This window comes from Sminthopsis crassicaudata, chromosome 2, assembly GCF_048593235.1.
Source record: "Sminthopsis crassicaudata isolate SCR6 chromosome 2, ASM4859323v1, whole genome shotgun sequence".
Lineage (NCBI taxonomy): Eukaryota > Metazoa > Chordata > Mammalia > Dasyuromorphia > Dasyuridae > Sminthopsis > Sminthopsis crassicaudata.
This window is the reverse complement of record NC_133618.1, coordinates 277,465,639-277,491,989: the sequence shown is the minus strand read 5'-3', so window position 1 is coordinate 277,491,989 and position 26,351 is coordinate 277,465,639. Positions and strand designations below refer to the sequence as shown.

Genomic DNA, 26,351 nt, shown 5'->3' with positions numbered 1-26,351 from the left:
TTTTCTGAATGCAGATGGCATTTTCTGTCCAAAGTCTATTGTAATTGCTTCTGATCACTGAACTGCTGAGAAGAACCAAGCCTTCCACAGATGATCATCGTATATTCTTGCTGTTATGGTGTACAATGTATTCCTGGTTCTTCTTGTTTCACTCAGCATCAGTTCATGTAAAATTTTCCAGTAATTTCTATAATCAGCTTGTTCATCATTTTTTATAGAACAATGATATTCCATTACCTTTATGTATCACAGTTTGGGTCAGCCATTCCCCATGTAGTGGGCATCCACTCCTTTTCCAATTCTTTGCTACCACAAAAAGAACTGGTACAAACATTTTTGCACATGTGGATCCTTTCTCCTCTTTGATAATTTCCTTGGGATACAGGCCCAATAATGGCACTGCTGGGTCATAGTTCCAGATTGTTCTCCAGAATGGTTGGATCATTTGATAACTCCACAAGCAATGAATTAATATGCCACTTTTTCCACACCCCCTCCTACATTTATCATTATCTTTTCCTCAGACAGATTTTTTTAAATTTTTCTCTTCCACTGACTTTTCCTTCAAACTTTATCTTTTTGTTGAAGATAACATTTTCCAAGTTTTGTAACCTTGAGTCTTATCCTAAATTTTTTTGATTTAATTTAATTTTAAAAATCTATTATATGCTCCTTCCAAGAAAAGAATGATTTCAACCCTACACACACAAAACAATCTTATAACCTACATATATATATAATCAAATAAAACCAATTTTCCCATGAGACATTCCTCACTCTTTTCTGCCATTTCCTACCAGTTGCCTAATCTTGTTGATTCTCTCTCCAAAATATCTCTGGCATCTTTCCCCTTCTCTCTTTTTCTTTGCTCTCAGGGAACAATGGTGATAGAATGTAAATGAGGCAAATTTAGGCTCAATTATAAGAAAAACATTTCCAACCAAGAGAGTTATCCAAAAATAGAATGGGTTTACTTGAGAGGCAGTGGGATGCAAAGATGCTATTGGATATCTTCAAGTAAAGGCTAGGTGCTATACAATGACCCAAGATAATTCCAATAGACTTATGATGGAAAATGTCATCCATTTCCAGAGAAAGAACTGTGGAGACTGAATAAGTTGAAGCATGCTATTTTCACTTTTTTGTTATTTTTTTCTTGCTTGGGTTTTCCCCTTTTGTTCTGATTTTTCTTTCACAACATAACTAATACAGAAATATTTTAAAGAAAAGGCTAGATTGCAATGCCAGAGAAACTGAGGCAAGATAGAGATTAGAGAGTATTTAATAATTTATTAAATGGGAGAGATTTATTAGGACCAAATGGATCCATGGTTTGGTCTAAGGGCTGAATGAAACTGTCGTCTCCAAGAATCCAGCCAACAATATGCGTTCTCAGTGACCTATATATACATGGCTCAGACTCAGGGGGTAGATTAAGTCAGGGGCAGAGTCAGGGTGATGAGAGTAGGAACGGGACCCTGACAGGGTGTGTGAGCCTCCAGAGATGGGGGGGAGGCATCTTGATAAGAGGGTATCTGACATTCTGATAGCTTGGGATGGGGAAAGGCATTCTGATATTCTAAAACATAAGATCTTTTATCCTTATCAGATATTCTGATAAAGAGGGAGGCAAGGTTTTGCAGGACTGAGCTTTGAGCTAAAGCAGAGAAACTGAGTCAGGACTGGGTCAGGATAATTAGGGAAACTGAGTCATGACGATAAAAGAGAACTGTGGCATAACAGATGATCACCCCTTAATATAAAAATCATAATAATAATATGCTAACAGTTATATAGTGCTTATTATATATCAAGCCCTGTGTTAAAGCACTTTATAAGTCTTATCTCCTTTGATCCCTGCAACACTTTTGGGAGGTAGGTGCTTTTATCTCCCACTTCACAGATGAGGAAACTGAAGCAAACAGTGGTTAAGTGACTTGCTTACTGAGGGTTACAAAGGCAGCATATATCTAGAATTCAGATTTGAACTTGTTTTCATGACTCCAGGCCCTGTGCTCTATCCATGTTACCACCTAGCTGCCTGTATATTCCATGTTAAAAAAGAGAATTATTTTCCATATAGGGGCAAGCTAATTGAGCAGAGACATTCTTTCTAACTTTGAAAAAAATTATTATGCTTTACTTATATGTCTACCACCCTATCTTGGACCCTTATCACCTGTTGACTATGTTTTTTCAACAGCTTCCTAACTCCTCTCCCCATCTAATCCATTGTCTATTCAACTTCCAAAATAAGTTGCCTCCCAAAAAATTAACCTTATCAATAATCTTTAATGGGAGGCTGTTTACACTTAAGCTAGAATAGGAATTAAAATGAGTAGCTTCTGTCACAGAAGGTCCTTCACAATTTATTTCCAGCAAGCTTCCTAAATTTATTTCAAATCACCCTTCTTCATAAATTATACTCTAAATAAAATAGTAAGCTTTATGTTTACCAAAACTTGCCATTTCCTAGTTTGATGCCTTTGAATAATCTCTTGCTCATGCTTAGAATCCCCATTCCTATTATCTCTTTCATCCAAAAATTTTAGCTCCCTTCAAGGTCCAACTGAGGTGCCACCTCTTTCAGTAAGACTGAGACTGCTGATCTCTCTATTACTTTCGTCTCTTCTTAAATTATCTGCTATTTATATCTTTCTATTTCCTTTGGTTTATTTCCAAATTTGGATTATTTCCTTTGGTCAAATATTAATTCCTTGAGGGCAGATTCTGCTTTTCTTTGGAGGAGAGGGGGTCTTATCTGTAGGTTTTGACACAACACTCTACAAATGGTGGCTACTTAATAAATGCTCATTGAATTAAATAGAATAACTACTTGAATGCTCTATTTTGTGTTTTTCTAGAAGACTGGCTATCCTAGAACTCAGGATTCTTTTGTGAAATCAGATTTGTAACTCTTAGGAGGATTTCAGATTCAGTTATCTATGGAAGGAAGCAATTGGGTCCATCAATATCAAAAAAGTAGCTATTTAAAAATAAATGTTGAACTTGGTGCCTGAGACATTTTACTCTGGAAAAAAGAGATATATCTCTATCTTGAATACATTTAAAGTTTACTAGTGATGATGGGGGGAAATATGTGTGTGAGTGTGTATGTGTTTCATACTAAGCCAGTTTCTTTAGTATCCTCTCTACCTTCCTTCATATTGATTTGTGTAGCTTTACATCTACCCAGAAGGTTAAATTCAAAATCTAGATCCTATACTAAAATACAATGTCTACTCTGGGATTATCAACCTCCTTTCTCTTCCTCTCATTCTACAGAGCAGCTCAACCCATGAAGGATAAAGTTTATTTCTAAAAGACCTAAAGAGGCACAATCCAGCACTTTACAGAAATGAACATCCTTCTTTACACTGTACTTTAGCTTACCCAGGTTCACATAATCATGAGTGAACAGAACAGAACCCTTTTCCAAAAGGTACATCTGTTGTCTTGCTTGGCATGCAAACCACTCCTGGGCTTTGCTGCTTCCTAAAGACTTCGTAGATTTTTCTCAATCTCCTCCTAATACAAATATCTCCCCAATGTCAGGGATATAAAGCTTCCTTTGGACTATTCATTCAATTGAGGTTTATGTTATTCTTCCTCCTGTGTCCCCTCATGTTCTCTTGAGGATTTCCAGTCCTCCCTCCCCCTTCTCATCTCTCTAACCAGAGTGGCTGCATTTCTCGCCTGCATTTTCCCAGTTCAAATCAGGCCAGTGATGTCTACTGTCAGGCCCTTGTCATTCCCTCAGGTGCTGTCACTCTAAACCAGAAGCTTAACCCTCTCCCTGAAGAATTTCATTGTCAAGGGGAAGAGTGGGGGTACTCCCATGAAGAATTTTAATCACCCTATATGTAGCCCTTTTGAGGGAAGCACAATAGTTACTATAGTAACTACCAGACTGTGGGAGGAAGGCCACTACTCCCCTCCCCCAGCTACAGATGGAGAAATCTCTACTTAGGTGGCTGGAAATTCTTGCATAGAGAAACTCATTTCCTTGAATGGAAAAGGGAGCAGAGAAAGGGGAAGAGACTGAGTCTCTAAACTTTAGAGCAAGAAAAAAAAAAATAACAACCAAATAAATATCTCACTGATCAAATCCACTGAAACTTTGTCAAGGTTTGTTAGCAGAATGCTTGGATGGCATTTCATATTTATAAGGTTTTTCACTTTTGATGTAGAGAATTATTTGTCAAGAAAAGTTTTCAAAAATCACATGAAGAATATTTAAATCTGCAGAAGATGAGAAGTTTGTGGTAAACATCTCCTTGACTAATCAGTCCCTTTTAACCAGAACATAGCATACATTTTCTCTCTCTGTACCCCACCTCCCTCTCGGCTCTTAAGTTGCTAGAAGCATGAGAACATGTCTCTTAGAGGAATGCAGATAAGCTTCTTCTTTTTTTAATCCAGCAATGCAATCAGATTTACAGATTACCATCAAAAGTAGCAATGCTTTCCCAATCACACTGTCCGGGGTCTACTCTACCCTCACTGAAATTGACACAGCAATCTCAGCATGGGCTGCATACCAGGGAAATATGGGAGACACAAATCACTTTTTAAAGTTCCAAATATGTCCTTGAATCAGAAGGCTTTTATTTTTGTGGCATCAAATGTCAATGGGATTCAATAGGTGAATTATAAACATGTAAGTTTTATTTTAAATTGTCCTTGAGAAAAAAAAAATTAAAATGTACTCTGAAATGCTTCAGGTATGGTATATGTATTCATTTGTAGCTGAGCATTCCAATTTTGCAATGATTTACCCTCCTCCCCGAGTCTTGGTATCAGCCATCACACTTTGAGTACGGCAGAAATTAATCTTGGTGAAAATGGATCAAAAATGTTGTTGTTGCTTTAAAGATGATTAATATGATGTATCGCGTTGTGCTTCCACATAGAGCACCTTGTGACAAGGGGTTCCATTGCATTGTCGCTGTAATAGGCTGTCAGCGGTGATACATACAGCAGTAGTGATTTCAACGTCTTGTCTCTAGCCTAACCAGAATCAAAATACTTCCCTTGTTTAAGGATTGCTTGGGCATTCTGGATCTAAATGATGCTAGTTGTGAACCTGAGGCATTGTGAAAGCCCAATCTAGAGCATGGGTTTTATCCCACATTAAATACAAAATAAAGATCTTAATTCAGCTCGAGAAGCACACACAGGCACATAAACCTCACAAACCTCTGAAACTCCCGTGAAAGCCTTTGGCAGGCCTTCTCTGCCCTATAGCCAGGGAGGCTAATTGTGATTCTTTAAGGAAAATCCCCTTTCTTTGGTAGTCATGGAAAGACTCATTAGGCATTCTGTACTCCTTTCTTTCCCAGACCCTGACTTTGCTTAGCCCTATTACCAAGGCCCCTGAGAATGATGTTAGGGGATTCCATTAAGCATGCACTCCAGTCCTCCCTTCCCCCAGTGACAGTGTGGGAACAGGTCCTTCCTTCTTTGGATGAAGGACACGGAGGTCAGCCACCAGTGGAAGATCTCTGGAGGTGATTTGGCCTTTTACCCTGTTGGATGGTACCACTTGAGGTCAGATAAGTAGAACCCCTTGCCACTAGGACTGGTCCCTGAACTTTTGCCTTCTTTATAGAGATGCAGCATGATGCTGTAGAAAGACGGATTTATTTTGAATTCAGAAAGCCTAAGCTCAAATCTTTAGCTGTCTCCAATACTTACTGGCTGTGTAAAACAAGGCAAGTCACTTCTCTGGACCTCAATTTTCTCACCTGGAAAATGTGGTATTAGAGTTGATTATCCATTGAGAATCAGCTTCTTAAATTGTGCTTTGTAACCCCATGTGAAGTCTTGTAACTCAATGTAGTGGTCACGAAATTATGATTTATTATCAGTATACCTATTTTATATACCTATATGCCCAAGGTCATGTAAAAATTTCTCAGGTGAAAAGGAATAGCAAATAGAAAAAGTACTCTAAGGTCTCTTCCAAATCTAAATCTATGAACCTGTTATCCTGTGTCCTAGCAAGTATCTCTGCAGAATGCCCGAGTTACTATCCTTGGGAGGTCATGGTTCATACAAGCATATTACAGAACAGCTGGACCTTGGAGTTTGGAAGACCTACATTTGAATCTTCAGATCCCATCTTTGACTCTATCTGTGCAACCATAAGAAAGCCACTGAATTTCTCTGAGATTCAGTTTCCTAAACTCAACATTGGGGGTAATGATATTACCAACTTTACAAGGTTGTGTGAAGATCAAATGTAATAATTTATGTGAAGAATTTTGCAGATATTAGAATACTATAAATATTATAGAATTCTCAGGTTTGTGAGAATTGAATTAAAATATAATTGGAAATTTAAATAAATAAAAAATATTCACTATAACATAGATAATGTTAATTTGTGGTTTTCTAAATCAATAGGTCCCTGTTTCTCTTTGTATTTGATACTGTGAAGTGCCTGCCTGAATGAATTTAGATAGAGGCCAGATGAATTTTCCTGGGTTGAGAAGAAGGTGTCTAGTAGATTACTTTCCAAATTTTACAGAACATCACTTGAACTCACTTTTTAATCTCATTTAAGTTAAACTTTCAACTTAATTTGAGAGGCAGGATGGATTAATGGAGAGAGTGCTTGAAGGCAGAAAGATCTGAGTTCCGGTACTATTTGAGACATACCCTGGGTGGATGACTCTGGATTGGTCACCCTCAGGGCCTCCAGGCAACTTTCTAGGTTGAGAAGATTTAGGTCTGCTTTGGTAGTGGTATTCCTCACCTCAGGCATTCCTGAATCAACAAAATCACAGTTGACTCTCTATCCCCACTTGTTTAAATTTCAAGTAGAATGAAGAGAAGAATTGGTCCCTAAATCAGTGATCTCTTTTGATTTCAGTTCCTGGATCTGTAATGAAGGTGTATTAATCTCATGGGATTGTTGTTAAGGCTCAACTATGACATATGTGACAAAGCTTTGGAAACCATAAAATAGCCTATGAATGGAAAGTCCTTATATCATATTCATGGTCATTTCTGTACTCCTCTTTTCTTTCTCCATAGAAAGGCCACACAATCAATAAACAAAGATTATTTTTGCTCTGCTTGGTCGATCAGAGACCCTTTCTAAGTACAGTATTATAGAAGCTTTGCCTTTATTGACCAATGGGGGTAGGGACTGATTAAAAGAAAAAGGGCATCACAGGCCACAAGGTGAGCGGGTCTCATGACTTCCTCACCTTTCATCATTTTTATCCACGGAGCTGAGCTGTCGTGTTTCTATTTTGTAATGGTTTCTTCTGTGGCAAGCTGACCTTTTGGCTGAATAGGTCAAACTCCCACAGAGCCAAGATCCTCAACCTTCTCCATGTGTGTGCATCCCCAGAAGGGCATGATGAGTGGTGAGGAATACGACTGTGTAGAAAGGAGCAAATTGTGTTTTTTTTGTTTTTATCTTTTTTGCTGTAAGACTGAATATTTTTCATGGTACTGAGTTATGACCACAGACCTAATCACCTTAACTGAAAGAGGTGTTCTGGTATTATATAGTGCCAAGATGTAATTTTCATCTCCTCAATCTACACTTTGTTTTATAACTTTCTGATGTTGGTCTCATTGATTATCTTTTTTTTTTTTTTACTTTGATAAGAAATCATATAAACAATGATGATAGCTAATAACTATTTCCTTTTCTTATTTGTCTGATATTTTGAAAGCACTTTTTTCTTCTTCTTTGAAAACCAAAGGAAAGCAGCAATATGAAATACAAATAAATTTTCATATTTGTTTTATTTTTACCTGTGTGTCATAAACTTAAAACTAAAAATATATATAAGAGATCATTTAGTTCAAGACCCTTTTTGTAGAGGAAGAAACTTAGAACCAGGGAAGTCAGATGACTTGCCCTGTATGTCTCAGATAGTAAATCTCTGAGGTAGGATTTGAACTCAGATCTTCTGACCCCAGACAGTGTTCTTTCCACTATCTCATGTGGCCATCACTGTAGCCAGATTATCTACTCCTCAAGGATCAGAATAATGCCTTATCTGTACATCTGCCCCCACAATATAATCAAAACATTATAGATAGGGCACACTCAACAAATGTTGGGTGAATGAGGGAATAAACAAATGGACAAATATAATGTTAAGAATTAACTTCCTCTGTGTCCTTACTTTGTTTTTAAGATACTTAACCAAATCTTTTTCACATGCTTGTTGAAAAGATGAAAACTTGCATATGAGAATTTATGATATATTATGATGTCATTATTTTTAATGGCATTCTTTAAAAGTAGGTGAACCTTGCCAATGAAAAGAACTGAAATATGCCCACTAAGAGAACTCAGAGCTCATGTATCTCTTTATAAGTGAGCCATGTTGCTAGGCAGTCTAATGAAAAGAGTGATGGACCTGAAATCAGGATGACCTAGTTCAAATGTAGTCTCAGACACTCATTAGCTGATCTTCCCAACACAGGTTGCTTAGTTCTTTCTACCTCAGTTTCCTTATCTATACAATGGGTGTGATAATAATAGTACTTCTCCGTTATTTTGAAAATAAAAGGAAGTAGTCTGTGTAATGTGCTTTGTAGATCTTAAAGAATTATATAAATGGTAGCTATTATTTAACCCATGTATTTATGCATTTGTTCATGTATATATATTAGGTGAAGAATGACAGTGGAGATGGGTAATGGTAATTTATTTCTCACCTTGTAAAAGGGAAAAAAAATAGATGCTATGTTTTTTGTTTGCTTGATTTTTTTGTAATTTAGCAAAGAAAACAATGGCTCTGTCAGAAGATCAAATAAGAAACAATGACCTCTTCAGCAGATGTTAGTAGTCTGGGGGTCATCAGCTACAATAGGATCTATCAATTTTCAAAAAAAAATTAATTCTGAAGGATTCTTTTAATGGTATTACTTTTCAGATTCTGATGAACCTAGAGGGGCAAAAAATGATGCTTCAGGCTTTAAGAGTAAACTGCAATGTCAGTGAGGAAGAAAGAGCATGATTTTCATTGTTCTCAAATTATTAGGGTATTGTCCCCTTTCTCAAAATGCCAAAAGTAAGGATGAGATTTTTTTTTTAAGTGAAATTTAAGAAGTCTGTATTTAACACGTCTTCCGTTACCAATAATACTAGAATGGAAGAGAGGCTGCTCCCGGGACCTAATGGGTTCCTGTTTAACATATTTATGTTGGCTGTAAAATTAGGAGCTGTCATTATGGCCCCCCATCACCTGCATAAGTGCAAAACCTATAAATCCACTGGTCCTCTGGTACCATAAAAATGACATTGGATAGAATGGCATGAAGCTAGGACAAGATATGTGTGTACAGGGATAGGAGGCACCGAGATTCATATGTAGATTTCTGGTGGAACTGAGGAACAAAAAGAAAATTAAAGGTACAGACAGCCCACAAGGAGATGCACTAGCTTAATTTGAACTTGGAATGGAAAAGACTAAGCATGCCTAAGAAAAGATAATAAAAGAGTACTCTTTAAATCATAAATACAGTCTTGAATGGAGGAAAAAGGAAGAAGTATTTTTAAGTTTTTTCCCTTCCCTTCTTCCCTCGATCCATGATTTCCAATTCATCATATATGTATGTGTAGGTTGTTTGTGTATCTTTATATATATATACACGCTTATATATATACACGCATGTATGTATATACACATATATGTACAGCTCGTTTATATATATTATACATATATGTATATGTATATATACATTTGGTAGGTTTAGCTTGTTTGTATATATATGCATGCATATTTGATATATATATACATATTATATATATATTATATGTAGTTTGTTTGAAATTGAAATATAGTTGCTTGAAATTTTCTCATCCCCATTAGATTTTGAGCTCTTCAAGAGAAGGGATATGTCTGTTTTATTTATCTTGCACTTAGCACACTGTCTGGCACATAGTAGGCACATAATGCATTTTTACTATCTTCCCTTCCTTCTCCCACTTTCCCCTCACCTCCCCTCCCTAAAAATCCAGAAGACTGCAGATTGTATTCATGTGGAGTCATTCACACCACCAAGCTACCATAATGTGCAATTAGCATTGTATAAACTGAAAACAATATTCAGCAAGACAGCTGCATTATCAGAAATGCCAAAGGAATTTTGAAGGGAGTAATGTGCATGTTAGAATAGAAAATTAATCAGAAAGCACACAGTAGTTATATCTTTAAAGTTTCTGCATTTTATAAAGCATGTGTGTTTGTATCTGTGTATAGTTGCACACACACGTGTGTGTATGTACTTATAGCACAGGCTAGTTCTAAGAAAGAAAATCATATGGAATTGAATTTATTTCCAAGGTCAACTACAAAACCAACTTCTGAGGTCCACTTCTTTTCAAATGATTTTGAAGCTCCCCTTCAGCTCTAAAAACCTCTAATCCTTATGGAATTGTCATCCTTATCTTTGATTTTTGTTTTCCCTGACTTCCTTCAAGTCCTCACTAAAATCTCACCTTCAACCCTTTCTCCATCTCCATTGTGTTTTGTGCCTTTGCTTTGTTGATTATCTCCAGTTTATACTGTATATTCTTAATTGTATTTTTATTGCACATCTCCCCCCCCTACTAAAGTATGGACTTTTTGAGAGGAGGAAATGTCTTTTGCCTTTCTTTGTATTCCCACAGTTTAGCACAGTTCCTAACACATAGTAGGTATATAAGAAGTGCTTTTTGACTGATTCTGTCTCCATAAGTGTGTGTAACTAATATATCCTATGAATCACCATCTCCTTTTTGAATTCTTATTGGTAATAGAAACAATATTTAACATTCCCTTCATTTTCAAAGCATCATTTGAAATATCACAGGCACTAATAAATGGAAAGGTATACACTACTTTTCTTTAGTACTGTAATCTTAAGGGCATTTGTACAGTAATCCAATCTAAGCTGAAGAGCCAACCCGCTTTATTTGGTGACTGAAGCTAAATTGAATTAAACCAGCAAGTATTTAGATGGGATTTTCTTGTCAACTAACTGGAATGTTTCTAGTATGAGGGAAGCAGGAAAATAGGTCTTATTTAGAATTTGTATTTTACAGGGCTCTGGGGCAATGAGAAATGTAATAAAAGTTTGTTGTTTTCCTGGCAAGCTGAAAGGGGTAAACTATTAATTTCTAGAGGTTGTATGCAGTAAACTTTCAGAGCATTTGCACCTCTTCTTTAATAAATTCCTACTAAACACAGAAATTCTGATGATCTTTGTTTAAAAAAAAAAATAAGGAAAGGGTACAGTAGCAGATTTGGTATAAAAGGAGTAGCATCAATGTAAATCAAATTCCTTCAATTGGTTAGAAACCTTACTATGGTAGGCCCTTTCAAATTTCATTAAGCAGGCCTTTCTTTCATGAAAAGATATACACCATAGAGTAGTTAACACCTATGACCTAAATACTTGTAGCATGGGGAAAGAGATAATTTGTTAATAGTTAGGTAGCTATTGTTGAATGATGTCCAACTCTTTGTGAGTCCATTTGGGATTTTCTTGGCAAAGATATATAAAGAGGTTTGCTATTTCCTTCTCCAATTTATTTTATAGATGAGTAAACCAAGGCAAATTGGGTTAGGTGATTTGCTGAGAATGACACAAATAGTATCAGAAAACCTGATTTGAATTCAGGAAGAGAAGTCTTCTTGATTTCAGATTGGGCATTCTATCCAATCACCATCTCCCTGAACCTGGGTGGCTTTTGACAAATTATTTAATCTCAGTGGAGAAATTCTGTATAGTAGAAAAGGTGATAGACTTCAAGTTAATGAGGATCTAAGTACTATCTACTTTTTATATTTATTTGCTATATATACCTGAAAAGGTGTGATACAGTGGAAAGAGGTACTGACTCTAGAAAGTGAACAAACTGTATTCAAATCCTACCTTTCACATAAGCATGAAGTTACCTGTGTGAATTTTGCCAAGTCATTTAACTACCCTAGCATTGCCTGTTTTCTCACGTGTAAAATGGATATATTTGACTGCATGGAGTCCTTTCCAAACTTAGCTCTGACACTATTCATTCTCTATGAGACTCAGTTTCCTTGTTTGTTAAATGAGAAGAATAACAATGGTAATAGAGAGTTTAGAGGGGTTTTTTATGTGACTCAGATCAGGTAATAATATTTAAGTGCTTTGTAAACCTAAAAATATTATGTATCACATTATTAGTCTAGGTTTTCTAATCTGTAAAATAAGGATCATATTTATATTGCCTGCCTTGTATTATGTAGAAAATTGTAATGGAAATCTTCAGAGTCTTATATAATTTAATATAATGGAAATAGAGCTGGATGTGGAGTTATGGGACCTAAATTTGGATCCTGGTTCTCCTGCTTACTACCTGTGTGATTCTGAGCAAATTAATTAACTTCTCTGGTTCTTATGTTCCTCATTTTTAAAATGAAGGTTTGAACCAGCTAACCTCAAGCTTATGTCCCGCTCTCTATCTCAGATCCTCCTAATAGAATCATAGAAAAAGAAAATAGAAGAAAACAAGGTGACATTTTGGTGCATTTGTGACAAGGAAGTTTATTGATTTTTAGAGTCAGTATCCTAGTTTTTTGTTTGTTTTTTCGAAGCCTGTCTAGCAATCAAAAAAAAAGTTTGCCTTGCCTAAATGGATAAAGAAAAAATTTTGACCAATATATGGCATTTTATTTAGACAAAAAACCTATAAAATGTTTCTATTCTTGCTGGATCAGATAATACTCTTTGGTAATAAGTTGGACTAGAAGGTGATAGAAACAATAGGTATAGTGCTTAGAATGTAGTATGTCCTTAAGAAATTCTAATTGATTGAGCATCTGAAGAAAATAGATTAGATTATCTTTTAATATTCAAACATTCTATCGAAACAAAGGCTCCAATCGTTAATACTAATATCACTAATACTAATTACTATTATTACCAATATTATCAGTAATAATGCTAATATTATAAATACTAATAATAAGAAAGAATATAATAGTCTATGAAGAAATAAAATGTATATCACATACTTTGATGGATATAATATAAAGCAATGGAGATGGATGTGGTGAACATGACTAGGGTATAACTTAAGAAGAACTTTGAGGAACTAAAGTAAAAGTTATCATTAAGGAAATGTATTTTAGTCAGAAAAGGTAGTCTGGTTTAATCATATGGCAGGGAAAAGTGATGACAGATAGAGAAAATACTCTATTGGTATACTCACAATATTGAAGGATAAGAAAGGAGAGTGAATTCCTTGTGGCAAACTTATGGAAAGACATAGTATGAGTCACAGAATTTGAAAAGGCATGGATGGCTGCTTTTTTTGCATGGTTGGAGTAAATTACATATTAGTGAGAGCAAAGAGGTCTTTGAGGATTTTGAATATTTTAGTTTCCAGAAACCAGTCTTTTCCTGAAATTTCTCTTTTCTAGGAAAAAAGAGAAGATCTTACCCTAGGATAAGTAACAAGTTTGGAATAATAATGTAATTGTTATCATCTTCATCATCCTATTGATCATCCTGCTAACATTTCTATAGCAATTTAAAGTTGCAAAATAAAATAAATTAACTTATTTGGGTAGTTGATATAGTAACTGTTCTTTTTTTTTTTCTGTTTCATGAATCAGTAAATAAAGCAAAATGATGCTTATGCTGGCAAATATTTTAGAAATATGAACAAAAATTTTTATTGTGTTGATATTGTATTAACTGAATACTACATATGAATACTCCATGATTTATATTAATTATAAGTGGGTAGTAGCTATGAAAAATGAAAATTGATTTTATTTTATTCCCTTCAAAATAAGTTGTTTATTAGTTTATTTTTTAAACCAACTAAATATTTTCCAGTGATGGCATGATTTTTAAATAAATCTGCATTGTAGTAATGATACAGCATTAAATCCATGACAGTAGAAGTTTCCAAAGTCATGAAGTATTTTTGAATCTTTATATATTACAATGTTTAATAAGTATTAACTCCATGAGTATTGAGTTATTTACCACAACCACCCTCCCTGGTGGCTTGCCTCCTCCTTTCTTGTCTGCCCTCTGAAAAAGTACATAGCAACAAACACATCACATTTGGATACTGTTTCTTAAATAGTCCTCTACTTATATCTTTTTTAAAAAATCATCAGCTTTTTTTTTTAATACTTTTCCCAGACAGAGATACATATGAACTGCCCCTAAAGTTCTAGTTCAGTTTTAATAATATGCAAATAAAATAATTTCTTAAGCCTTGGTTGGCTTTACAAACTCTGTGCTTCTCAAGTTTGGGTAGAGTCACCTGAATTTGTAAGCAGATATAATATTGGTTTAATGTACTTATTTTTTAGTGGCCCATACATATATGTAGTTGGTCTCAGTACAGGAGAAATATCCCTGGATACTAAGATAAAATGTGCTCTAGGGCATTGTTTTTCACTTGTCTTGGCAGTTGTAGCTGCTGAAGCCACTGAAAGCTAAACCTGAGCTCTGCTTGGGGTAGTAGTACAAGTCAAAATAGAAATTTATATCAGGTGCTGTTTCTATAAATTTACATAAAACCAATAAATAACCAGTGACATGACCAGGAAAGAAGTTATACTGGAAACATGAGTTCACTGCAATGTCTTTTTTCTTTTTTCAGTTATAGGTGCCCAACGAAGGAGAAGCCCCAGTGCTCTAGCTATTGAAGTATTTGAGGCACACCTGGGAAGTCACATTTTACAGGTAATAAAAAAAAATAGTGCCTATACATATATATACACACATATGTGCATATATGTGCACACATATTTTTAACCAAGAATAATCAATAGATATAGAAAATGTTGCTACCTTGGAATCCAGCTCTGTATTGGACTGTTGTTTCTGCTTGCATTGGTGAGATTTTTTTTACAAATACATTGTTTTCTTTTTAGAAAGCCATCACTTGAGAGTGTTATTAAGAAAGGGAGGGCAAGTATTATTTGTGCTGTAATAATTTAGATGAATTGCTCTATTTAGTTGACTCACACTGTATTAGCTGGTTGTTCTCAGAATAATTGCGTGTATACTGTGTTTGTATGTGAATATATATCTCTTTATGTTTGTATTTTTTTTTATATCTACATATTATTTTTGGAAGAGCAAAGTTGTGTTGTGAAAGTAATGTGACTTTTTTACATATGTTATCAAATTTGGATGTTCTCATCTTTAGGTGGTGATCATGAATGTTTCTAATACTGGAATTTTCTTTTTACCACCCTATTACAAAATTTCTAGAGAAAAATGACAAAATGCTTTTAAAATAAGTGAAGACAAGTGCTATTTATTGTTCTCATCAGTGCACTGATATGAAAATATTTATAATAGCTTTTTTTGAAATCAATAGAGGTACAATACTGTCCAGAAGATTGATTTTTTTGGATTGGGTATCCCACCTACCATCATCATCATCATTGTCATCATTTCAACATGACAATTTTTATCTACAGAAGTTTCTCCTCTTGCTTCTGAGATGAGAACTGTTATGAACAAATCCACCTTTTAATTATGGAAGGCATTTTATAACTTTCTGTCATTTTGGAATATGAAGCATCTAGCAAAGTTATACAACTCATTTTGTAGCTAAGTTTCAACTCAGTTGAACTGAGGCTAACTCAGATAAAAATAAGGATAATCAAGACTTGCCTGGTTATTTAGAGCTAAGCAAAGTCCCTCCTGGATGCTGCCACTTTCTGCAAGCCCAGAAAAAGAAGTGATTTTCATTAATCCTTGAAATGTGACTAGGCATATTTCAGATGTAGTAGTGAGATTGCATTTCTTGCTAGGTCTTCTCATTTCTCTTTTCTATTTTCTTACATATTTAGTTGAAGATATTTTTTCCCTTCTTTGATCATCCTGGAATCTTCTCTGTCTGAAACTAATACAATTTGCTTCCTTCCATTATATGTTGTGAAAGCTTAAGGTAGCTAAAGAGAGCTCTCCAGATTTTTATCTTATGAGTGAAAGTGGACTAAGCTTGGAAAATTTAGTGGAATAGTCAATATAAGCTTTGTTAGTCTGAAAATAGCCCCAACCCATAACATGAAATCTTTTTGAAAGCAGGAAAAATATACATAAGTATTCATTCATAAGCAACAATGGTTATAGGCCACACTCACATGTTAGTTAAGCCAGCTTTCAAAGAAAAGTGGGGCCCATTTTCAGCCCTATTAGTCTCCTGATTGTATTAAATAGCAGTAATTAGAGAATACTAGAAAAACTATTCTCTCCACTAGAAGCTTTAGGGCAGTGAGAAGAGAAGAGGAAAAAATCAGGAAAAAAGAAGGAAATGGACTCAGTGAAATGGTTTGTAACACACTAGGATGTCTAAATCAATGTACAAACATTTATTAAATTCTTACTATGCTCCAGGCACTATGATAAACAGCTGAGACACAAAGAAAAATAAATAAATAATAACAAAAACAAAACCAATTCCTGCCCTCAAGGGGTTTATAGTCTAAAAGCAAAAGGGAATGGGAACTTGAAAAAGTGTTATTCAATTGTTTTTGACCTATTAGAACTCTTTGACCTCCCCCCCCCCCATTGGGCTTTTTTTGACAAAGATACCAGAGCGGTTTGCCATTTCCATCTCTAGCTCATTTTACATATGAGGAAACTGAGGCAAAGTATGTTTGCCCAGGACAACACAGCTAGTAAATGTCTGAATTCAGAAAACAAATCTTTATGACTTCAGGCCAGGCATTTCATCCACTGCTGGCCTCTTAAGTCAGTACTTTGAAGAAAAATAGAGTAGGTGGGAGATAGCCTTAGGGGGAAGGCACTAGCAGTGAAACTGGGGCAAAGTCTTTAAGAAAACTGGGCATTTGAAGAGTCAGAGATTAGAAGGGAAAGCACTTCAGGGCAACAATCTTAGCCAAAGCACTTCTGTGATGAAAAACAAATAGGTTAGTCTAACTAGACCACACTGGGATATATGGAGCGAAATTAGATATTAAGAGTGGAAAGATAGGAAGGGACCAAATTGTGAGGAACTTCAGATGCCAAATAAAGTTCATATTTGACATTCGAGGAGGAAAAATCATTTTGTCAGATATGGGAAGGATTAAATGAAATGTGAAGAGACTTGAGGCAGGCAATCTAATTAATTATTCAAGGCTAAAGAGGATGAGATCCTGGGGGGTGTGAGAGTGAAGGGGAGGATATATTTGCAAGAGAAATCTTAAATCACTACTTTACTTCATAGCCAGGAAAGTCCTAAGCATGCCAGTTAAGATTTCCAGTAGCTAGTCAGTACATTTTTGCTTGCTTTTGTCTTCCCCCCTCTTATGTTGTGAGAATGTCTAAAGTAGTGTTTTTTGCCTCACTGATGGGATTAATTCAAGGAAATAGCAAATCACTCTAGTATCTTTGTCAAGAAAATCCTAAATGGGGAACTCACAAAGAATCAGGCACACTAACATAAATCAATAGTAACAAAATAGTGCCTGACACATAGTAGGAGCTTAATAAATATTTATTAATTGTAGCTGCATCGGAATCACCTTCATCTACAAAGCTGAGCAGAACAGGATACACCCATGGTTTACAAGACTTTCAAGAATTTTTAAGAGATGAGTTCAAATTGTGGTGTTAGGAGTGGATAGACAGTTGAGTGGTCACTGCTTTAAATTAATATAAGAAAAGAAAGGGGGGGGGAATGAAGTAATACTTCAGGAAAAGTGACCTGTTTCAGAGAGCTGGAAGTGAATTGAAACCTTCTTTTTTTTGATGTTTGGGGCAGGAGCTAGTCCAAGTCCTTTTAAAGGAAATGTCTTCTCTCAGTAGCTTTGTACATTTTGTAAACTCAGTCAGAAATGCCTTCAGTATGTTCTATACCACAGTATATAAGTTCTTGCTATTTTATAGAGGCTTCTATCATGACAAGAAAACCGTCAGACATCAGATACCAATTAGTTCAGGGACATGAAGAAGGATAGTGTAACAGAATGGAACTTTTTTGTGATGGTGGAGTAACATTAAACATGGTGATCTTTTAAAAATTCCTCACTCCATTATTCTAGGAACAATATTTTCATTCCCCTACAACTTTATAGGATCCTTTAGAATTTTGTGTTGCCTTTTATGTAAAGTGAACATGATAATAATTATTATGATGATCATTTAGACAACCAAAGATTATTCTGCCAGAAAAAATGACCAGTGATCATTCTACTCATCTTACCATCATTTTCCAGGCTAGGATTTTAAGCCCAATATATCGATATAGGAACTTAGATTGCATATATTGTGTCTCATCCAAGGTGTTTTTAGTTCAATATAGTCTTATTTGGCTTATATTAGTCAGATGAGGAGCAAGAGCAATTAGGAGGTCAAGATGCCAAGATGGGGAATTATATTTTGTGGTACAATAGATGAAAAAGCCAAGAGATATCAAAAATAAGAGGTCTTCTTTGCAAACAGTCTTTCCTGGATGCCAGAAAAATTGTTGAGTAGAGATTAGATTCTCTTGTCACTGGATTCAGCAATATCCTAAGTGCTCTGTGTTTCCCTTAACCCTTCTCTATCCTGTCATCCTTAAGAAGGGAGAGAAGTGAAGGGTGTTTACTTTGTAAGAACTGTACAGTGTGTTCACTTTTTCTATGCTTTTCTAAGCTTAACTAAATGCAAAATGGTAGCAAATATAATCTTAGGAAAACATAAAATTAACCAGTGACTTTCCCTTAAGTGTCAAAAGTATGAATGGAATGTTTTAATTATTTGTATGTCCTTGGCAGAAGCCTAAGTTCAAGGGTTGTTGGGTTTTGGGGTTTTTGTTTGTTTGTTTGTTTGTTTGTTTTTTCATTCTCTAAAAGAATACTTTATGTTAGTGTTAAAAGAAATGTAAAATCAGCCACCACATATTTGCATACTAGACAGTAATGCTGTTTTACACACCTTATAGGTGTTAAAAGCAAGACAAACAAAACAAACCTTGTAAATTGAAGAACTTGGAGAGGTTGGTATGTCAGCTTGATTTGTCAGCCATGCTACTATGAGTCTACACAAACATATATTTTTTTTATCAATTTTATAATTATAACATTTTTGACAGTTCATATGCATAGGTAATTTATTTTTTTTTACAACATTATCCCTCTGTTACTCCCTTCTGTTCCAAAATTTTCCCCTCCTTCCTTCCACCCCCTCCCCTAGATGGCAGGCATTCCCATACATATTAAATATCTTATAGTATATCCTAGGTACAATATATATGTGCAGAACCAAATTTTGTTGTTGTTGTTGTTTCAAAGGAAGAATTGTATTCGGAAGCTAAAAATAATCTGGGAAGAAAAACAAAACAAAACAAAACAGTGCTCACAGTTTATACTCATTTCCCAGTGTTCCTTTTCTGGATGTAGCTGATTCTGTCCATCATTGATCAATTGGAATTGGATTAGCTCTTCTCTATGTTGAAAATATCCACTTCCATCAGAATACATCCTCATACAGTATCATTGTTGAAGTGTATAATGATCTCTTGGTTCTGCTCATTTCACTCAGCATCAGTTGATGTAAGTCTCTCCAGGCCTCTCTGTATTCATCCTGTTGGTCATTTCTTACAGAACAATAATATTCCATAACATTCATATACCATAATTTACCCAACCATTCTCCAATTGATGGACATCCATTCATCTTCCAGCTTCTAGCCACTACAAAAAGGGCTGCCACAAACATTTTGGCACATACAGATCCCTTTCCCTTCTTTAGTATTTCCTTGGGATATAAGCCCAGTAGTAGCACTGCTGGGTCAAAGGGTATGCACATTTTGATAACTTTTTGGGCATAATTCCAGATTGCTCTCCAGAATGGTTGGATTCTTTCACAACTCCACCAACAATGCATCAGTGTCCCAGTTTTCCCACAGCCCCTCCAACATTCATCATTATTTGTTCCTGTCATCTTAGCCAATCTGACAGGTGTGTAGTGGTATCTCAGAGTTGTCTTAATTTGCATTTCTCTGATCAATGGTGATTTGGAACACTCTTTCATATGAGTGGAAATAGTTTTAATTTCATCATCTGAAAATTGTCTGTTCATATTCTTTGACCATTTATCAATTTGAGAATGGCTTGATTTCTTATAAATTAAAGTCAATTCTCTGTATATTTTGGAGATGAGGCCTTTATCAGAACCTTTAACTGTAAAAATGTTTTCCCAATTTGTTACTTCCCTTCTAATCTTGTTTGCACTAGTTTTGTCACAAATATATATTATTTATCCCACCAATAATTTGTGGTAATCTCTACCATTCTAGCTATCCAACATTACAGTGAGCTTGAGATGATAAAAAGATAAAGTGTCTGTTATTAAATATAGGCATTATCTATGTCAGCATAGGACTTTCAGCATGGGATATATGTTTAGCTTTAACACTGCCTCTTTTAAAAAAGCTTTCTTTATGGAATGGAGGCCATGGAATTTTGGTATATCACAGACTGGGAATGTTTAGCTGAGGCTTCCTGAGAAGAATGTGAAAGCTGTCTTTGAAGATTTAAATAGATGTCATGTGGAAAGGGTTTTGGGCTTGTTCCTCTTGGTCCTAAAGAACAGAATGAGGAGCAGTGCTGGCAAAGGGGAAAATGTAAATCAGGATAATCTCTCTAATTACTAAAGCTGCTCACAAAGGCTTTATTAGGAGGTGATATGTTTCCCCTCATGGAAGATTATTTGATTAGATGATCACTTGTTGGAGTAGTTAGAGTAAGGATTCTTTGGAGGAATAGATGACCAATAAGGTTCTTTCCAAATCAGAATCTGTTACTCTGTGATTTTGAGATCTTTGAGGTCAAGCAAGGATATACTTTTTAAAAAAAAGTATAATAATAATATTCCCAAGACTTTCTGAATAACATAAGACCTGTGTATACATAAATGTTATGGCAGGAAGTTTCAAAGCATGTGGCCACAAAAAAGCAATTTTGAAAAACACAGAGGATGCAATAGATCTACTTTGCTTCTAGATTGTTCCTAGGACTTGACCAGGATACAAAATTCCAGAGTACTTTTGGGTAGAGAAGTTCTATTAGTTTTTCTTATTAGTATTATTATTGTTGTTAAATTCATGATCATTGCATCACCATCATTATTATCGCAATAATAAAGAAGGTGTGAAAATAGTAATAAATGAGAATTTGTCAAGTACTTTTAAATATTATTTCATTTCTTCCTCACAACAACCCTGGAAGGTTCATGCCATAAGTATCCCATTGTCCAAATGAAGAAATTGAAGCAAACATAGGTGCCACCTGGCATTTGCTTAGGACAACTCATTTAATAGGTGTCTGAAACTGGATTTGAAATCAGAGAGAAAAATATTTTAATATATGTTTTGTTACATGTATTTAAATTTCACTCCATTGTGTTGTCTGCTCCAAAAAGTAGTTGTTATAATTTGGTAACATTGCTAACATTGCTATTATTGTTGGTAACAATGGCTAGTATTTATATTACTGTTAAAAAATTATTGACAGTAATAATAGCTAGTATTTTAGCTAGCTCTTTAAAGTTTGCAAAGTACTTTATAGCATGTTATCTTATTTGATCATCACCACAGTCCTGTGTGTAGTAGATGCCATCATTCCCACTTTATAGATGAGAAAACTGAGAAAGAGAAAGACCAAATAACTTGTCCAGGTTTTCATGGTATATAAAGCAGATTTTGAACTCAGCTTCTTCTAAATCCAGAACTCTTCATTTTTACACACAGTTGCTATTTTCCTAAAGAGAATGCCAGCAGACTACCCCCCAGAAAAACAAACAAATAATTCAGAAGATTGTAATTCTTGGATTTCTCAGGCCAGTCTTGTATCATGATGAGAATATTTCTTCTGTAATGACTATGTGTTCCTTGGACTGCCTACAAAGGTCCCAACATGATCCTGTGAACAGTCATTACAGAGTGGTTTGATGCATATGTCTTAATGTATAAGTAGCTTATGTCACCCATGGTCAGAGGAAACTTCAGGGCAAATGTTTCTAAGAATTACAATACAATACATCTTTTTTGAAAGAAATGTCTTCCTATTGAGAGAAGAAACAGGAAGTCTCATGTCAACACAGCAATAAGAGTTGCACCAATTTTTTTTTGGGGGGGGGAAGTACAATGTAATGAAGAAAAATTCTAATAAAGTTTATTTAATGAGAAGCACCCCTACTTCCCTGAGTTCAAATCTAGCCCCAGACACTAGCTGCTTCAATTTCCTCATCTATAAGATGAGAATAATAATAGGACCTTACCCCCAGGATTGTGCTGAAGATAAAATAAGATAAAGTAAAGCATTTTGCAAACCTTAAAACATTTCATAAATTATAGCTGTTATTATTGCTAATTATAAGAAAAGGTGCTCTAGTAGCCACTAGTGGTAAAAAAAAATTTTTTTTTTGTTTAAATTCTATCATCAAGGGGATTAACATCAAATTGACATGTAAACAAATGAGAATGATCCACATGAAGGACTTAGGGAATTTGAGAAGGAAGGTATTTTTTTTTTTTAACCAGCATAGATTTTTACTCTTTTTGGTGTCATGGCCCACTTTGTCAGTCTGTTGAAATCTATGAATACTTTTTCAAAATAATTTTAAATGCATATAATATAGCATAGAGAACCACAAAGGTAACCAATTTCAAAGGAATACAAATATTTAAACAACAAAAACAAGTTCTTGAACCTCAGATTAGGAATCCAGCATTAAAAGAATTAGAAAAAGGCTCAATAAAAAACTCAATTCCCAAGCAAGGACTTGAAGTAGAAGAAAGTTTTCAATAGATATATGTAATGGGAATGTAGTCCAGACAAAGAGAATGATTTTAATCACTGTGTGGAGAGAGGGAAAAACACATGATCCAAGAATAGCTTCTCCCTCTTTTCAACTGGGGGGGGAGAGAGAAAAATCGACTAACATGAAAATTTAAGTTGGAGCCAAGCTCTGGGAAGTTTTAAATCTCAGGTTAAGCTATAGTGATTAATAAGTTTGGTAAAAACAAACAAACAAACAAACAAAAACAAAACAAAACAAAACAAAAACCTATGGGCTTAGGGAAATAATAATAAAAATAGCTAGCATTTATAGAGCTCTTCAAGACATGCAAATATCATATCATTTTTATCCTCACAATAAAAGTGGGAGTGAGATCAGTTATTAGTCCGCTAAATATCTGAGCTGGAATTTGAACTCAGGTTTTCTTGACTTATTCTCTAGCCTCATTTTATGTTCTTGCCTCATTTATTCCCAAACCTCCCCATATACATCATTTTTCAAAGAAAATATTATCATGTCACCAAGGAAAATTAATAGTTGAGAAATCCAGGGTACATACAATACTAACAAACTCTTCACTACTAAGATATAATCAATTAGGTGGTATAGTAGATAAAGCAATTCAGATATTTATTAGCTATATAACTTTGGGCAAGTCACTTAACTCATTTCCCCATCTACAAAATGGGGATTTCAAGAGGACCTAACTCTCGGGGATGTTATGAGGACCCAGTGAGATTTTATTTGTAAAGCACTTAACACAGTCCCTAGCACACGGGTTTGCCTGTCAGGCAATTGCATATATTATGTTTATAATATATATGTTTTTTCAGACATTGATAGACATAGAAATTGCAGAAACTTAGCATCCAGAAATGTTTACCAAAAAAAAAAATGTTAGTGGGAATTATTAAAAACAAAAAGTAAATGAGGAACATCTTATCACATATATTATCACTATTACTTTGTAAAGCATCTCCAGTCAAAATTCTACAATCAAGTTCTGAGACCTAGCAATGACCGATTTATGGGGGAAGAGTACAATTTGTAGCAATGTGTTTATGAGAAAAGGGAAGTGTCAAATCTGCTGTTATCAGCATCTCTCCTGATCACAGCTGGAATGAAGAGAAAGGCCACAAGCTTATCTGGCCAGTTGAAACATCTGGCCAAGAAGCAACAACATCCTAGGTGCTTCGAATCCTAGGAAATTAGAGGTCATTGATTATTATTTTATTGAGATTCATCACAACCAACATTTTTTTAGCTTTGTAGAAAAAAAAATTGTTTTCAAAAAATATTCAAACTTACAGGTCCAATGTCTATTTCATGAGAGATCTGGAAATTCATTTTCATCATCTGTGTTATTGACACTTTCCTGTTATTAAATGAAAATGAAAAATAACAAAAAAGGGAACACTAGAAATGTTGAATCATTGGCAAACTGGGTTCCTGCTGGATGTCAGTGATAATAATAAATGACAGTGATATTTCACATGATTTCTTTAACTTACATCTAAGGAAGAAGAAAAGGATAAATGACCCTGTATTTTCCCTATGATCCAGAATGATAAGAAAATATAGAACTAAATATAGAAAAAAGAGAAAGTTAGTGAATATATTTGCATATGCAAATTAGCTTAATTGATACTGCTTGCCTCTACAGGGATTTTTCATTACAAACTGGAGTGCTACATTGTTCAGCTCATATTGAGTAATTTAGTAACTAATGAGACCAGTTTGCACTAATTTGCATATGATAAATGAGCTTAATTGCAGTAAATAACTTGGAGGCATAATTACTTAATTTTCCTGTGTTGCACGGCTTTTAAGTTCACGTATGAACAACTCAAGATAATTTTGCATATTTAAATTAGTTGCTTTTAAATTTTCTTAAACAAAAAAAGAGAACACACCTTATCAATTGAGCTGTAAAACAATTGAAAGTAAGGTTTACAGTATTTTTGTTAAAAAAAGAAAAGCACCCAGAAAATCCTTCCAAAGAATGCTGATTTTTTTCAGTGCCAAGTTCAGAGCACTGAACATTATGGGAAGTGCTTTTAATGGTGTAAATTGAATGTGCAACTCCTATCAGTTACTGACCTGTGTTTAAACGGAACTATGTGGATGTGAAAAGATATGTGTATGAATAAATCATAACTTCTAAGTTACAACTTATGAGAGACCTGACAAGTTCATTATCTAATTCAGCAAACTAATATGTGAATAGTCATTTGGTTACCTCACCTGTAATGCTGAAATTCAACAGTTGCTTGGTTTTAAGGAAATACGTGTTACCCTAAAACTAGCATGTCTTTTTATCTCAATTAATGTTTTATAGTTAGTGCCTTTTATCAACAAAACTCAATGATGAGCCAAGATTTATCTCATTGATCTTCACAGTATTCCAAGATCTATTTTTCAAATTGAAAAACTGAGGCATCAAAGGTTGAGGACTAAATTATTACACTGCAACTTGAAACCTTACTTTAAAAATATATATATATTATTCAAAATTGACTGATCTGTAGTACCATCAGGCATTTCTGTATTTGAATGTAGAAAAATCTTTACTCATGAAAGCTAATCTAGCATTGAACATTTCATGATGCAAGGTGTTTCTGAGGAAAGGGAAGTGTCAGATCTTCTATTATCAACATCTCTCCTGATCACAGCTGGAATGAAGAAAAACGCCAACAATTAGTCTGGCCAGTTAAAACATCTGGCCAAGAGGCTATAATACCTGCTTCTAATTTTATAACACTCTGCTTATTATTTTATAACACTCATGTCAATGCTATCTTGCCCTACTGATTTAAGGAAATGTGAGTCTTGCTTACAAGAGAACCAACAGTGACTTAAAGGAGAGAGCTGCCTCAGAGTAGGGTTCAAGTGTTGCTTCTCCATATGCAGACTTTGTATTCCTGGGCAAGTTCATTTTTTCACTTGTTGGTTATAAGCTCACAGGTTATAAATTGCTGATCAGATGTCAATCTGAATTAAAAAGAGTTTCCTCATCGGGACCTTTTATCAATAAATTCAAAAGTCTGGTCTAAAAAAGAAATCAGCACATTAGAACCAAGAGTTTATTTCTCTTTATTCCACATCCTCTTAAATATTGATATTGTCTTTTCTCTCAAGATTTTAAAGGACTTCCATATGCATCTCATTTTATATAGGAAGCTTTTGATGTAGAAGTAGAAGGCAGTTAGTAACATGTTTTTGTTAAAAAAAAAAAAGTGAAACTGAAGCAAAGAAACATTATATGTCCCAAAACTTCATATAGCAGAGGAACCATACTTGGAGGTCAGATTTTTGGATGCTTTCTTCCAATTCTATTCTTTCATTGGGCATATTTTCTGGTAAGACCCAAATTCTTGGAATATGTGACTATGAATTCAATGGACTCTGAGCAAATACTAAGAGTTTTTAAATCCCTGTTGTGCATATCCTATCCTAGAGGCATAAAGGGGACACTGGTGATTTCAGAAAGGAGCCACAATCTCCATGGTAGATGACAGCATCTGCTCCTCACAACTCCATATTCCTGCCAAATCACAAATAATATGTAAGAAGCAGGACCATCA

General features: G+C 34.8%; 1 protein-coding gene across 1 annotated transcript in view; it reads left to right on the top strand.

Annotated features, from left to right (window-relative positions):
* The window catches only part of NPAS3 (neuronal PAS domain protein 3), a 1,108,236-nt gene that overhangs the window by 515,940 nt on the left and 565,945 nt on the right, over positions 1–26,351 (top strand). Inside the window, 1 exon segment of the mRNA XM_074289550.1 lies at positions 14,624–14,706. Within this exon segment, the coding sequence (XP_074145651.1) occupies positions 14,624–14,706 (83 nt within the window).